Below are 15,161 nucleotides of genomic sequence, written 5' to 3'. Positions count from 1 at the left end.
ACTTTCCTTTCGCTTCCAGGCATATCCGCAACTGAGCGTCCTTTCGGCTTTGGCCCAGCCGCTTCATCAGCTCTGGATCTACTTGTACTTGCCCTCTGCTCTTCCCCAGTAGCATGTTGGACGCCTTCCGACCTGAGGGGCTCATCTTCCAGCGTCATATCTTTTATATGCCTGTTGTCTTTGTCCATGGAGTTTTCTTGGCAGGGATACTGGAGTGGCTTGCCGGTTCCTCCTCCAGGTGGATCACGTTTGGTCAAAACTCTCCACTATGACCTGTTCATCTTGGGTGCCCTGCTCGGCATAGTTCATAGCTTCTCTGAGTTCTTCAAGCCCCTTCGCCACGGCAAGGCAGTGATCCATGAAGGGGTGTCTAACATTCCATCAGTTAAATCATTAGACTGAATAGTGAATGCTTTTAGGTGTGTACGACAGAATAAAAGTTTAATAGAGATACATCCTGCAACAAGAGCAAGTGCAGACCCCATGACTGCTGGTCATTTTTGTAATGCTGTTAATTCTGTTTTTAAAAACAATAGCCAAAAATAAAAAAGGGCATCTTTTCTGTTTCTTTGCTCAGTCCCCCCCCCCCACACACTCTTAGGCACTTTCTATATATAAATTGGACAATTGGGACCTGCACCCAAATGTTGTGGTGAGGAGTTTACACACTATATTTGACACCCATTTAAAAAGCATGGCTTTCTCTGATCACAGAGCTATAATTCCCAGAACCAACTGCAGTTTCCAGGATCCTTTGGGTGTAAATATGCTTTAAATGTATGGAATGTACACATAGATTTCTTGAGATTCCTGGTGCAAAATTTGGATATTTTCAGCACATAATACATATAATTGTGGCAGAAAGGAACAATTGTTTTTTTAAAAAATTCAAAAGATATGTTTTAACTGAAAGTGGAATTCTGAGTCAGCTCCAATGACCTGGAGACACAGATGGACAGAGCATGCTCAAAGTTAATAATTTGCAAATTCTTCTGAAGCTATGTTGGACTGATCATGGATTTCATTGCATTGGTACTTCCTAGCATTTGCCACCTGTCTACTAAGCTTCAATTTCTCTTATTGACTGCTAATAATGATAGCTAAAATGGAAGTTTCATGGACTAAGGATTTGGGGCTTTGGATCCTGTACATACTGAATGAAGGTATCTACGAAAATACGAACTCCAAATTAGATATCATAAAAATAATTACCATATACTTAACAACTGTCTTGCATAGTATGTAAAGTGTAAATTTAAAATATTTAAAATTCCTAACATGCATAGTTTCATTAAACAAATGAGTGCTATTTTGAGAGAACAATCCTTTTTTTTGTTTTTTTGTTCTGTCATGAATTTCATTTTGGCTATCAAATTCATGATTGTAAATCCTAGAAGTGGAGGTTGTGCTTGGTAGTGTCTTTTCTTAAGCAAGCAAACTGCCTTTTTCTTGCTTCAAAGTCAAACCACCACATAAGTGAGGAAAAAAAGGTGCTGGAAACTCATTTATCTCCTCCGTGTGGTCAAATTTTTCCATTGTCAGTGTATAGCAAGCAGTCCTGAACTCTCCCACTCAACCCCCAGCCCTGTGGTATTAAAGCTGGAGGTGGAAAAGTTGGCATTTTTGCTTTCATATGCAAAAGTGTTTTGAGTTGTACACGGAAATCGTTTGATCAAATGTGTTCAGGAGTATTTCATATGCTGTGTTGACTTGTATTGACATGGCACATTTCCCCACTGGGCTTCTTCTGAGGAAGTGTCATAAACTTATTTACATAGCACTTTGTAGTGCTGAGTAACTCTTGCAGCAAGTCCCGACAGACAAAATCTATCTGATGCTTCGGTTGAGACCAGTCCATGGGAACATTTTGTAGTGAAAGAGTCATCAGGTTAGTGACTTTTCTCTCCGATATTCATGGGATCAAGTGGGCTTGTGAAAGGGCCCTTTCAGCTATAAAAAGGAGCAAGTTATCCTAGCCTGGAGAAAGTACCCTAGTAAACAAGATTCAAATGTTACTTGTCCAAATATTTGCCATTATCTGATAGCGTGAGTAAAAGCTTGTGCAGCATAGCAATTACTGCTGGCACGTAAAACAGGACTGGAAACTCCAAGCTAGTGGAATATATACACCTCTGTAAAAGCTGTGCAGAAAGGGGATTGGGAGGATAATTTTTACTCTTGCTAATTATTAAAGAAACATTTACATGCTCAAACACTAGAGCATAAAAACACAAGAAGAACTTGCTGGATCAGGCCAATGGCCCATTTAGTCCAGCAACCTGTTCTCACAGTTGCCAACCAGATGCCCGTGGGAATCCTGCAAACCATTCCCAGCAACTGGTATTCAAAGGCATACTGGCTCTGATGGTGCAGGTAGATCATAGTCACTGTAGTTTTTAGCTGCTGATAGACTTATCCTGCCTGGCAGTTGTTAGCAATGGAAATAACATCTGAAGGGAACCAAACCCTGGCTTCACCATCAAAACTATTATACAATACAGAATCATCTTTGGTAGCACTCAGTGTACAGCTTCTTGTCTCTCACAGCTTTCACTTAGATCTGTTTTCAGATCTATTATTTGCTGAAGTAGGGAAACTGTAGCCTTTTAGATGTTGCTGGTGATGGGCACCAGAGTCTGGTCAACATTTGGAGGGCATTTTACCAACATATAGCTTAAGTCATAATGCCAGTGAGATTTGCTCCTTTGTATTGCATTGCAGCTGACTGTCATGGACACAGTTCAGTTTTATATTACAACACATTTTTTTATACCACATACTGAGTTCACAGCTGCTTTGGTTTGTTTTCTGTGACGTTTGAATTTTTGGTTGCAAATTGTTATTTGGAAGATAACAAAAATACTCACAAAACATTATTACCTTCTGTGATCTTATCAAGTACCTTGGATTTTATTTTCTTTGTGGAAAGTGAATTTTTTCATATTGAGGAAAAATTGACTTTTGTTGGCACCCCAAACCACAGCAGGGACCTTCTAACTTCTTTGGGGCATTTTGGAGATTTGGACTTTAAATAAGATGCAGGAAGTGCAAAAATTAAAACATTTCTCCACAAGCTTGTCATATATGAAAAATGCTAAAATGTGGAAACAGATACCTTTTTTTTACAGATTAATCTCCTAGAGGCAACTGTATGCTATTTTCATAATAAAATTGTTGCCCAGAAGACCAAAGGGAGAGAGAAAAATCCCCAAAATAAATATTAAAGGTTGCCTAGCTCCAAAATCCTTGAAGTTATTTTTCTGTAAATTGCCAGATTCATCCAATTAGAAGGTGCTATTGTTGCTGCATATTACATCCAATTCTAACATTTTTTAAAAAGTTGCAGATTGTGTTTTCATTTTGGAGGATTTTTTTAAGGTGCCCAGCACATAGACATAGACACATAGACACACACAAACCCCCTAAAACTATTTGTAATTTGGCAGGCTTCCACTTTGGAGAGGGTACTATGTCTGCACCTTTCATCAAATTCTTCCAAAAAGAAAAACTATTTTGTATTTTTAAATATCCCAATAATAGTGAATGGGGAGGAATTGTGATTTGGATTCAGCACTTGAGTCAAGCTTCTGAAGTGCTTTGGAACAAATATTTCACTTTTCAAAAGTGCTAAAGGGATTTCCAAACATATTAGTATGTTTGGAACCCTTCCTTCATTATAAATGTAACATATATGGCTTCCTGTTTTCTGAGCGATATCTGTGTTTTGTAATTGTATTTATTACCTGTTCTTCTGTGCCTTAGGCTCTGCTTGGGATGAAGGGTGGTTTTGAAAGATATGTATAAATGAATAAAACTGTATTTTATTTCCTTCCCTTTTTTGTGTTTATATCATCTTATCACTATACAACTGGATGAGAGTCTGTGTAGCTTCATTCCATATACAAAAAAATTGAAACAACTTTGTGTGACTTTTTCTCAACAGATCCATCTTCCTAACTCACCTTTCAAATGGGCATAAACAAAGCAATAACTCCATTAGCATCTAGTATCCTCTACCAGAGATGGATAGATCATGCTCTTTCTGGTTCATGCAAATTTCACATGTATTCTCTCCCCTGTCCACATTAAACTGCTTTTTTATAATAAAAAAATCTGCATTAAAAATTGTATTTAAATGCATCTTTAAAGACTTGTTTTTTGAAAAAGAATTATGCATGATTAAAATATATTTATCTCAAATGTCACATTTCTAAATGAATTTTAGCCTAAAGCACATATTTTTCGTGTATTTTGCTATATTTTAAAGTCAAGAACTATATCACAACATGTGGATGACCGCAAAATCCAAAGGATGATTATACTTTGTTCTGCCTATTAGGAAGTTGTGGATCAGGTTAGTTTTTATTAGAATTTACAGAAATCCCTAAATAACACAACAAAATAGCTGAAAAAGAGCAAACGTTGGTGAAGACTGCATTAAAAATGTAATTGTTTATTTTCACAAAAACTTATCCTTACTCAACAGGGAAAGACAACTGTTGGGCCAGGGAAAAGCCAGGTGGTTCCTGGACCCTAATAGGCCCAACAGGTTAAAGTAACATTAATATAATATCAGATGCAGGGGATATTCCACTTTCAAATATTCAGTGTTTTTAATTATGCTAAAGGTGAACTAAATTGTGTATCTGAAGCTAACTGAATTCACACATCTTGGAGTAATCTATGAGGTTTGGTTCGTGTCACTAAGAAGATCCTATACAGAAAAGATGATAATATATCCAGGGTAGTTTATAGAAGAGCAAAGAAGTTATCTTGGGTTCACCTTCCATAGCTAGAAAACCATCTTTCTTCTGCAGCCTCCACAGTGGTACTGAAGCATGGCAAATAAAAGCATCATGCAGTGATATCAAACTTAACATGATCAGGCAACAGAAACAAATGTTTACAGAGCAAATTTGTTCTGTGCAAATGTAAAAAAACAATGCCTCTCATAAAAATTCGAAAAGATATGATACCGCTTTAGACATTTTCATTTTTGGCAAAGTGTGATTGGCATTGCCTTTGATGTTGTTATGTATCCAGGAGGAATTTGGAACCGAGTAGGGCTTATAGGGGGTTGTTTATTTTGAAGATTTCTATTTTTAAATTATCCTAATAAAGCTTCAGGCACAAAAAGGGGGAGGGCTTAAAACAACAGTTCTGCTAATAAAAATATTGGGCTGGATCCACTCACACCAAGTTAAACTAAGGCCCCATTGAAATCAATCTGAAAAGTAAGACCCATTAATTTCTATTGGGACTAAGTGCAATAGCTCAGTCTTGCCTCAACCCACTGCAGTTTTCTTTGAGTGTTTTTCAACTATGCTTTACTCAGCATAGACCCATTGAAATCAATGAACATGATTAAGTTAGATCCACTGAATTCAGGGGGTCAGCTGTGAATAAAACTTAGTTTAATGCCACCCTTTATAACATTCCACCAGAGGCAATGTGTTTGGATATTAAGATTTCTGGAACCAGCTGTTAAGTGCTTAGACTGGTGGTGCATACCAACATGTACACAAGCTCAGCATCCCAAGTCAAAAATGTTCCCTCAGTACTGAATAGATGCTATCACAATGTCACAGGGTAACACTGAGATAAATGCATGGAGCTTGGGTGCCAAATCACATTAATAGAGCACAGCTGAATCCTGAGTACAATTGCTCAAAAGTGGTGCTGAAACCGGGAGCAGTAACTTGAATGAATTAATCAGTGGGACATATTTAAAATAGGGCTGCCCCCCTTGATCAGATTGCTCGGGTAAAGGCTGTGTTACTGTAATAAGGAATGAAAATAAAATATTGAAGATGCCTCTGTACCTTGCCAAGCACTCCCTTGTGATTAAATAAATCTGTAATAGTGATTATGTGTGATTCTGCTGGTGAGGCTACCAGATAACAGCTTCAGAAAGTGGTGGTTCTTGACACCCAAAGACACTATTGTTGTATTTAATGTAATACCACCGCCACCGCTTGAGGTACTGTAATCAGTTATGCATGGCATCTGCAATATCCACAGGTAACAGCTGCAGTCCTGAACACTGCTGCTGGGGAGTATATTGATATAGTGATTTTACCCCTGATAGAACTACACTAGGAACTGAATTAAGAATGCACATTTTATAACAGTTACAAACTATGAAGGTTTACAATCTTTCCGTGTAACAAGCCAATGAAACACAAAGAAAACTGCAGGCTTCTAGCCTATTGCAACTGAACTTTACCAAGGCTTTTTATATTAATCCAGAAGTTATTAATCTCAAACTGTTGCATTTGGCTTCTGTTCCAATTTGACAGATGATCATTTATTAAGTGTACTCTCCATTCTTTCTTGAGCATAGGGATGTTGCAAGTATTTTGAATGCTCACGAACAGGTTCAAAAATGAGCTGGCCTTTATGAAATTGGAATCTTTTTCATTTAAAAAAAATTGAATGAATATCTCACTTTAACTTAACAACTTCTATCCTATCTATTTTATACCAGATGTCTACATCTGCTTATATTTCCCAAATTATAACAAATCATGCTTATCTATTGGCCCTTACCACATTCCCAGTGTTCTTCTTTCTTCAAATGCTTTGATATTTGTTATGTAGAGCACAAATAGAAATAAGCATATATGCTACATTTCATGGAGTGGAGATGTTCTGGAATGGGAGACAATCCTTGGATTGAAAATAATAAGCTATTTGATGGAGTCAGTATCTCTCAAACTGGAAAGTGCACAGTCCTTGGAGGCATCTACAAGAAGAGGATCCTTGCTGGATCCAGATCTGGTTGCTGCCTGGATGACAGAGCTGCAGGAACCATGTGGATTTTCCTGAGCTTCCCAGAAAGAAAGCAGAAGATAAATGTAATATACAACCTTTCAGAAAATCTAAGGAAAAAATTATCAGTAAACACCAAATGCATCAAACGGGCTGGCAGCATGGATGTCCACCTCTCCTTTGCAGTCGAGTACAAGCTTGGATTTGCAAACGGCATGTGAGTCATGAAGCTCACTTGTAAAGGAGGAGGACCATCTGCTAGTCATGAGCAGATGACAAATTTGATGCCTCAACACTGCTGCTTTTTCCAGATCTGTAAGTAAACACATTTTGTAACCTTGCTGATAACACTCTTCGAGCTTTCACTAATGGAAAAGTTTTGATTTATGCAAAGCATTGAAAAACATCTTATTTGAAATGCAGTTTTAAAAGCACCATCTCGGTTTTGACGGCAGAGATTGCAAACGTCAGCCTCCTAAGTGGAACCTGTTTTATTCAATCCATGAAAAAGTTATTCTGACTGTGACAAAGTAACGCACACTCTATGGAGACTTCTGATTTTGGAAGGAGCTAGGTGTGTTCCCTTCTGGGCGCTCCTTCTCTAAAAGTCAATGCATTCTCTTTTCAATGGTATGTTCTGTAGTGCAGCTCTGACCTCTGCTGGCCGCAGACTTTAAAGACAACCCCAAAGGGAATAAGGCTGACTTCTTTTGCGGTTTAAAGAAAACAAGCTATATTTGTATGAAACCACAGAATTCTAGTACTAGGACATCCAGTCCAATTCTCTGCACTAAGGCAAAGTCCTTTGCACCCAGACTTATTAGCCCACATCCACCAATTACTTTATCCCACATCCTTGGATTATTGCAGATTATTCCACAAGCAGAGTGCACAACCAATCAAGAGGCTCGGTGCCAGTAAAAAAAAAAAAGGGGGGGGGGAGAGGAGAGAACATGTGTACTCAATCAAATCCAGATGGCTCCAGCAAAGGAATGGTGCCATATGGCAACATGCCACAGGGAAAGGCGGACATACGCCCCCATGTCGGGTCACCTGCCAATTTAAAGAGGAAGAAACTAATACTACTTAATATTTACACATGTACATGTGCTTCATGCACACTGTCAGAGTAATCTGTGCAAACAGCCATTATTATTCTACTATTATGGGAGATGGAAACAGAAATGGAGATACAGCAGTTGACGACCACCCAGTTGTAGCAGGAGGAAAAGCTGACTTACTCTATGGCAAGGAGTTTATTTGGGGCTGGAGCATTGGAAGGTGTGCACAAGGGGAGGGGAGAGCAGAAGATGCCAAGGACAGCCACGACAGCATTGACTTTGTTCCTGGACTGTGCCATAATAGGGCTTCTATAAGAACATCATGGCTTCCACCAGCAGAAAGCTTCGTCAAAATGCACTGCATAAGAAAAGTGGCCCCACATTCAGAGAAATTCTTCCATTTGCTCAAGCTCTTGTGTAAGATTGTATACAAGTTCTTTTGCAGACCTCTTCAGGACCCATTAGAGTTTATATGCTACAGCCTTCTTCCTTTGCACATTGTTTCTCACACTACATTTCAGCATTGCACTGTGAGAAGGCTTTTGCTTGTTTTCAGAACTTCACACAACAGCCTTAATACAGTTTCCCCTCCCACTGAAGGTTCCTTTAAGGTTAAGGGATTCAAGCTCTTGTACCAACTTTGGGCTCATCCATGCTTCTGCTTGTGCCGTACCTTGTGGTTTTCCCCTTGACCTTTCCAAGGGAAGCAATGTCAATCCAGAGAAAACCCGAATTGCTATTTATTCTGATTGAGCACTAAAGAGTGGTTTCCCACTGGAAAAAGCAGTAGGACAACTACTACTTCATCTGCTTTTCTATCTTATAAAAAGGCATGGGAGGAATTTGAAACCTTCACTTCCAGCCTCACCCTCTGCTTCAAACAAGGGTCCTGTGCTACAGTTTGGCACCATGTGTGCCAGGTCCACCCCCTCAGCACCAATGGAAGGGCAGGTTCTGCAATACCTTGCCCATCGTAGGTCCATGGGCAACGCAGCCAAGACCTTAACTGTCCAAGCGACTGGTATTACTTTCTTTTCCAAATGCTTATTCTCCATTGACCCTTGCTTGGAATTCTTAGTTAAGAAGGCAATGGAAGGATGGCATAGATTGACTCCCCCAGCTCCAGATAAGTGCAGACCCATAACCTTCGACATATTAAAGCAAATTTGGAGATTATTGCCATCGATTTGCTGGTCCGGCTTTGTGTACAGTGATACCTCGGGTTACATACGCTTCAAGTTACAGACTCCGCTAACCCAGAAATAGTACCTCAGGTTAAAAACTTTGCTTCAGGATGAGAACAGAAATCGTGCAGCAGCAGTGCAGCAGCAGCGGGAGGCCCCATTAGCTAAAGTGGTGCTTCAGGTTAAGAACAGTTTCAGGTTAAGTACAGACCTTCGGAACGAATTAAGTACTTAACACGAGATACCACTGTATAGGCTCTTCAGAGCAGCGTATTCCGTGGCCTTCTTTGGGGCACTTAGAGTGGGTGACTGTGTGCCTGTGCAGAATAGAACAGGTGGGGCTGGTTGGGGGGCGGGGCTTCTCATTAGCGATATCTCTCTTTTCCCATCCTCTGTTTACATCAATATCCAGGCTTCAAAAACGGAGCAACCGGCCAAAGGTGCTTCAATTCAACTTCCCACAATCAGGTGTGTGGGCCCATGCCCAGTGAAGGATGTTAGGTGTTTTCTTCAGTTGTACCCCAGTGTTGATGGCCCCCTCTTCATTCATTCCCCTGGCCAGGAATCAATTCTCTAGGGCCCTGTGTAAGGCAATTACCAGGTGCGGCCTGCAAGCCCAGCAGTATGCCACACATTCATTCAGAATTGGGGCAGCCACCACAGCTTGAAGCTGCGGTGCTTCTGTCAAGGATATAAAGGCCATGGGCAGGTGGTGGTCGGAGATCTACAGGAAGTATATACGCTGCCAGCATCAAAAACTCACAACCTACTTTATCGCAATTTCTTTGCAGGTTCTTTTAACAAGTATATCTGGATTAGCGGTCACAGTATTGTGCACTGGGCTCGGATGCACACCATCACCATTGGATTTGGAGCTGCGCTTGGGCTGCCGTCTAACATCTTGATCCACTAGTTTGGTCACCGGGGCATGAAGTGGCCTGCATTTATGCCCTTAATCCTGTCAAGAATTGAATCACTCCCCCCCCCCCCCCCGGATGCCTTGCTCATCCAGTTGGGGGGAAACAATTTGGGCCAATGAAAGATTGGTTAATGTGGGCCATAATTGAGGACTTGCAGATGTTCCTCAACTTGCACCCCTCCATAAGCCTGGGCTGGTCCGAGATGCTTGAGAGATGGCAATGGCACAACCCGGAGCCATTGGGTATTAACCAAGCTCAGGAAAAAGGCTAATCACACAGTGAGGCGGAGCATACTCCAGTGGGGAGGTTGGGTAGTTTCCCACCACAAGATCACATTCTCAAATGAGGCATTGGCCCATGGCATGCATCTTTCCTTAGCAGGAAACAATATTTGGTTGAGAGATACGATTGAAGGCAATAGGGCATGGATGCAGGTGTGAGTGGTTTGGCGGTGAGCATTTTCTCGGTGGGTGGTTGGGCATTAGGGCAATCCTTTGTTTTGGATGGAGGGGAGGTTGTAGTCTCCGCCTGCCCCTCCATACGCTGGGGTATTTTGTTAAAGGGATCCGGGGGGAGTGGCCTGGACCAGAGCCAAAGGCACTCCCCCAGACAGTGGTCCCTGTGGGGGTCACCCTAATGGATGTAAGTCTTAGGAACCTCTGCCTGGATTGACCACGCGTCACTTCCGACGGGCGGGCTGGAAGTATTTAGATTGCCCCATGCCCAATTCAAGCCTCTTTCATCTGTATTCAATAAAGTTGTGGCCTGTTTTGACCCCAAACCAGTCTCTGTGGTCTCTCATTATACAGGGGTATGGGAAGTCCGATGCCTGGTCCTGCAAGAAGAATTGTGGATAAGCTGTAAGTCTTTACATAATACTTGGATATAAGTATGGCAGTGCCAATTATAGTTGCAATTCTTGTTACACAATAGGAGCATCCAACATGTTCTATGGCAACCCGGAAATGGGGGAAAGAAAGGTGTGTAGTATCAGGTTTAATAGAAATCTTAATGTAACAATTGAACTCAGTCACAAGATTTCCCCAATGTGCCTCAAACTTGGCAAGTAGATTGGAAGATATCCAGACTATCTGAGTGCCCAGATCTTGTGGCACAGCCAAGCAGCCTGGAGGCCCACCTTTTATATCTGTAGCAAAAACCATCCCTTGTATACACTTGTACTAGCTTACACAACAATCCAGTCATTCCTCAAGTATTTCTTTTATAACACGTTAATGAGTGTGCATCTAATAGCGTGAGATTAAGAGTGTTCTGCTTTGTATACAAGTAGTCAGCACCTGTAATGGCAGGTCAAAGGGAAAAAAGGGAGGAAGTGCTTTTTGAAAGACATGGAAGACTCCAGCTGGCATTCCTGCCCTCTGTCATGTGCCCTGCAGTGCTCCAACAGAACAGGAAGAAACAGGAAAGGGACAGAGTTGTGGGAACCAGGGTTGGGGGGGTGCAATGTCCCATTTCCACCCCAACTTCAGTCACTTTGCAAAGGGGAACAGGAATGCTGTCAGTCCCCTCTGACTTTCCTGTAGAACAGGAAGCCTCAGTGGAGGCTGGCAGGACTTTAATCAACTGAAGTGGCAGCAACTGAATAGAGGCATTAGGTTGCAGTGTTGTCACCTAGGACCAGCTACAGTGGTACCTCTGGTTACAAACTTAATTCGTTTCGGAGGTCCGTTCTTAACCTGAAACTGTTCTTAACCTGAGGCGCGCTTTCACTAAAGGGGCCTCCCGCTGCCGCCGCCACACCACTGGCCCACGACTTCTGCTCACATCCCAGGGCAAAGTTTGCTACCAGGAACACCTACTTCTGGGTTAGTGGAACTCATTACTGGAAGCGTTTGTAAGGAGGATGGTACGTAACCCGAAGTTCCACTGTAATGCCTTTGCAGATGGGAACAGACCTATATGCCTCGACAGAGCCTGTGCTTATATTCCAGGTATTCTCACAAGGCAAGAGAGCCTTACAAGTAAGTAGTGCCTCATCTATAAAAGCTTGGTGGAATGGTGGAGAAACCTGTTGGGACATCTTTGTCACCTCTGTTCAGTTCTGAATTTCTTGCCTTGCTCCTGAATCATGACTCCTGAGCACTGCGTCTGCTGCGGAGCCTGTGCCGTTACTTGCCTGAATAAAGATCTCTTCCTTCCTTCCAAGTGCTATTCTCTGCCTGTATATGTTGCCGGGGAGCCAGGACATCACAAACCTTTGTTAATAAATGGGGGGTTGGTTGGTTAGTGAGATGTGTGACCTGAGTCTAAGTAAGTATACCTAGGTTTTTCAAACATGCCTTCTATACATCTCTGGCACACTTATAATAGGGCAACTAAGAACATCAGTGCTTTAAAATGTTTGCATAATAATTCCACTGTGCCTTTCCTCCTCTGTCTCCTGGCCTAATGACTATAAAAACCATCTAGGTCTGCCTTCCCTATTTTCCTGTCCATCACCTCTGAAAAAAACGTGCTCAAGCCAGGAATGGGGAACCTGTGGCCCTCTAGGTGTTGTTGGATTCCAACTTCCATCTTCCATGACCATTGGATCATGCTGACTGGGGCTGATGGGGGTTGAAGTTCAAAACATCTGTAGGGCACCAGGGTGGAGAAGACTGGTTTAGTGTATAGCACATTGTCTTCTCTCCATGTGTCTTCAGGTACGATAGCAGAACTGTTGTTATCTTGGGAACCACCCTGAGACCTGCGGATATAGGGCAGTATACAAATTTAATAAATAAAAATATAAAAATATACAGTTACTGTCTCACACTTGTGTGCATGAAAAAGTTAACCTGAGCCCTGAACTCAAATTACTAGAGTGGGTGTGGCTTGGCAGGTTTGCAGTGGCCTCTCTTTTTCTCTTCCTGCTTCCTGCTTTCCTTGACAAAGGAGCCATGCAGCTTGGCTCCCAACTCAGCACATGCTGCAAGTGAACGGAATCTCTCCAGGAGGGGGGTTTTAAAGCCTGCATCTTTGCTAACCTGAAGATTGTGTGATTGTTTTTGTAAGGAAACCAAGTACTTTTCTTTTTAAGTTGTTTGGGACCTTTTTCATCTTCACTTTACTGCCAGCATATAGAGACTTGCTTGCTGTAGCTTCTGGAAACTCTCTGAGTAAAACATACACTTCTTTGCAAAGTTAAGTGTCTGTGATTTATTCTAGCCTAAGTATTTTCACTTGTTTAAAGACAAGTGAGGGCAAATGTCCTCAGAGCAATCACCATTGTGCTTAACTCAGCTACTGGAGAGTAAAAATCTCCCTTCCAAACCTCTCTTCCCAACAAGAACATCAAAAATTTATACTCTGTGTGGAAAGAAAACCCAAGCTTTCATTGTTATTCACTGGAAAAGATGGTAAAAATTGGTCCCAAATAACGTTTAAATGGAAAGACAATTAAAATTATGTCTAAGAAATGACAATGAAAGAAGGAATTAGAAGGGGAAACGGTTGGTGGGTAAAAACAGTTGCTAAAAACATTTGAGAGGAAAATACCAATCTCAAGAAATACCAATAACACAAATACTTATGGGGTTTCTAAAAATATAAACAATAAGCAGAGTTGTACATAAAAGGTTAAAAGTCACATTAGCACTGAAGTAAAGGGTAACTCTAGTTTTGAACAGGGCTTTCCAAGTACAGTTCCTCAGAAATTAACAGGTTTTTTTTTATTGCAGCTATTATACAACTGAAATTTGTTTGCACCAAAATGTTTCCTTTACTTTGTATCAGTCTGATAAGTGATTTGTTCCACGGAGGGAAAGCCTTTTATCACCATAGTCCAGATGTATATTCTTGGCAAAGTCCACCAATTTAGAAGACTTTTTTCAGCTGAGAGTTTTGTGTGTGTGTGTGTGTGTGTGTGTGTGTGTGTGTGTTAACATAGGCAGCTCAAAAACGTGTTTTCAAAAAATCTGCTTTGTTGCTTCCCCTTCCCATTCTTTCTTCCATCTTCCTCTGCTTCCCCTCACCCCTTCCCCCTCTTATGGTTTCACCTATAAAGAAGCCGCCAAGGGAAGCATTTAAAATATTTCTGTACCCACTCATCTCCCCTGCTGTGTTGAATAGATGCTTGCAATAACGTTTCATGAACATCCTGAACATCCAAGGGTGTGTATTCTAGGACGTGCAGGGAGTGAGCTGCATCTGGGCCCTAGCACCTAACAGCCCAATCCTTCGCATGTCTGCACAAATGTAGACACCAAATGTCCTCAGAAGTCCTATTGAGTTCTTTGGGAATAATTCCCAGGAAACATGGTGTAAGTTGTATCCTCATCTCTTTGGCTGTCAGCTTCCAGAAAATGAAATCTGAAATTACCTGTGATCTTCTTGAGTAGTTTTGGTAAAAATAAAGACAGAATATGGGACTTCATTCAGGGAAAGAGCTCCAAACCAAGGTTCTAGATCAGGGGTAGGCAACCTAAGGCCCGGGGGCCAGATGCGGCCCAATCGTTTTCTCAATTAGGCCTGCGAATGGTCTGGGAATCAGTGTGTTTTTACATGAGTAGAATATGTCCTTTTATTTAAAATGCATCTCTGGGTTATTTGTGGGGCGTAGGAATTTGTTCATTATTTTTTTCAAAATATAGTCCGGCCCACCACATGATCTGAGGGACGGTGGACCGGCCCACGGCTGAAAAAGGTTGCTGACCCCTGTACTAGATTTTTTTTTTAAAAAACCAAACATTTCATTTGTTTTAACAAGCATTATACAAACCCTTTTCTTCCCCCAGGCCAATATATTGGAGGACCCACTTTCCAGCTATATTTTCCAGTGCTAAAAAGTAAAACTGATGCAAAACTAATTCCAGTGACAAATGGCAAAAATGACCAGAAGAATCAAAAATCAGGAAGACCAAATTTTTAATAAAAAATGGGGGAAATTTATAATTTATCTTAAAAACCATTGTAAACAGTTAAAATTGTTAGTAGGATTGGAATAACACTTGTAGTTTAATGGTGACTTTTGGATATAATGGAGATGTAAAAGATTAGGATTATTATAAAAGATGCAGGAGGAAATGATTAACAATAGGACCCACGAACGGGGGAGGGAAGTCCAGGAGATTCTATGGAATCTTGTCTTTATGTTGTATGTTGGATATGTGATTGTAATGTAAAACTGTAATTTGAAAAACCAACTAAATAGTTTTTTTAAAAAAAAATCCAGTGACAAACATTGTTCTCTAGCATTCTCCACATTGACGATACTGGTTCATATA

General features: G+C 41.1%; 1 protein-coding gene across 4 annotated transcripts in view; it reads right to left on the bottom strand.

The window, feature by feature from the left end:
• Positions 1 to 4,437: 4,437 nt before the first annotated feature.
• LOC310842631 (uncharacterized protein) overlaps positions 4,438 to 15,161 on the bottom strand; it is a 37,789-nt gene continuing 27,065 nt past the window's right edge. For 3 of the 4 annotated variants that reach the window (XR_014563275.1, XR_014563276.1, XM_083734729.1), the window contains one exon: positions 9,811 to 12,643. Coding sequence is in view for 2 of the 4 variants with exons in the window: in XM_083734729.1 (XP_083590855.1) it covers positions 12,489 to 12,643 (155 nt within the window). In the remaining 2 variants the exon portion in view is untranslated. Of the gene's footprint in view, positions 6,830 to 9,810; positions 12,644 to 15,161 lie in introns of those variants that run through there. The other variant, XM_083734730.1, reaches the window with a different exon arrangement.

This window comes from Podarcis gaigeae, assembly GCF_964106915.1.
Source record: "Podarcis gaigeae genome assembly, chromosome: 4".
NCBI classification, from domain to species: Eukaryota; Metazoa; Chordata; class Lepidosauria; order Squamata; family Lacertidae; genus Podarcis; species Podarcis gaigeae.
The sequence above is the reverse complement of the archived record's forward strand: the minus strand, read 5'-3'. Positions and strand labels throughout refer to the sequence as shown.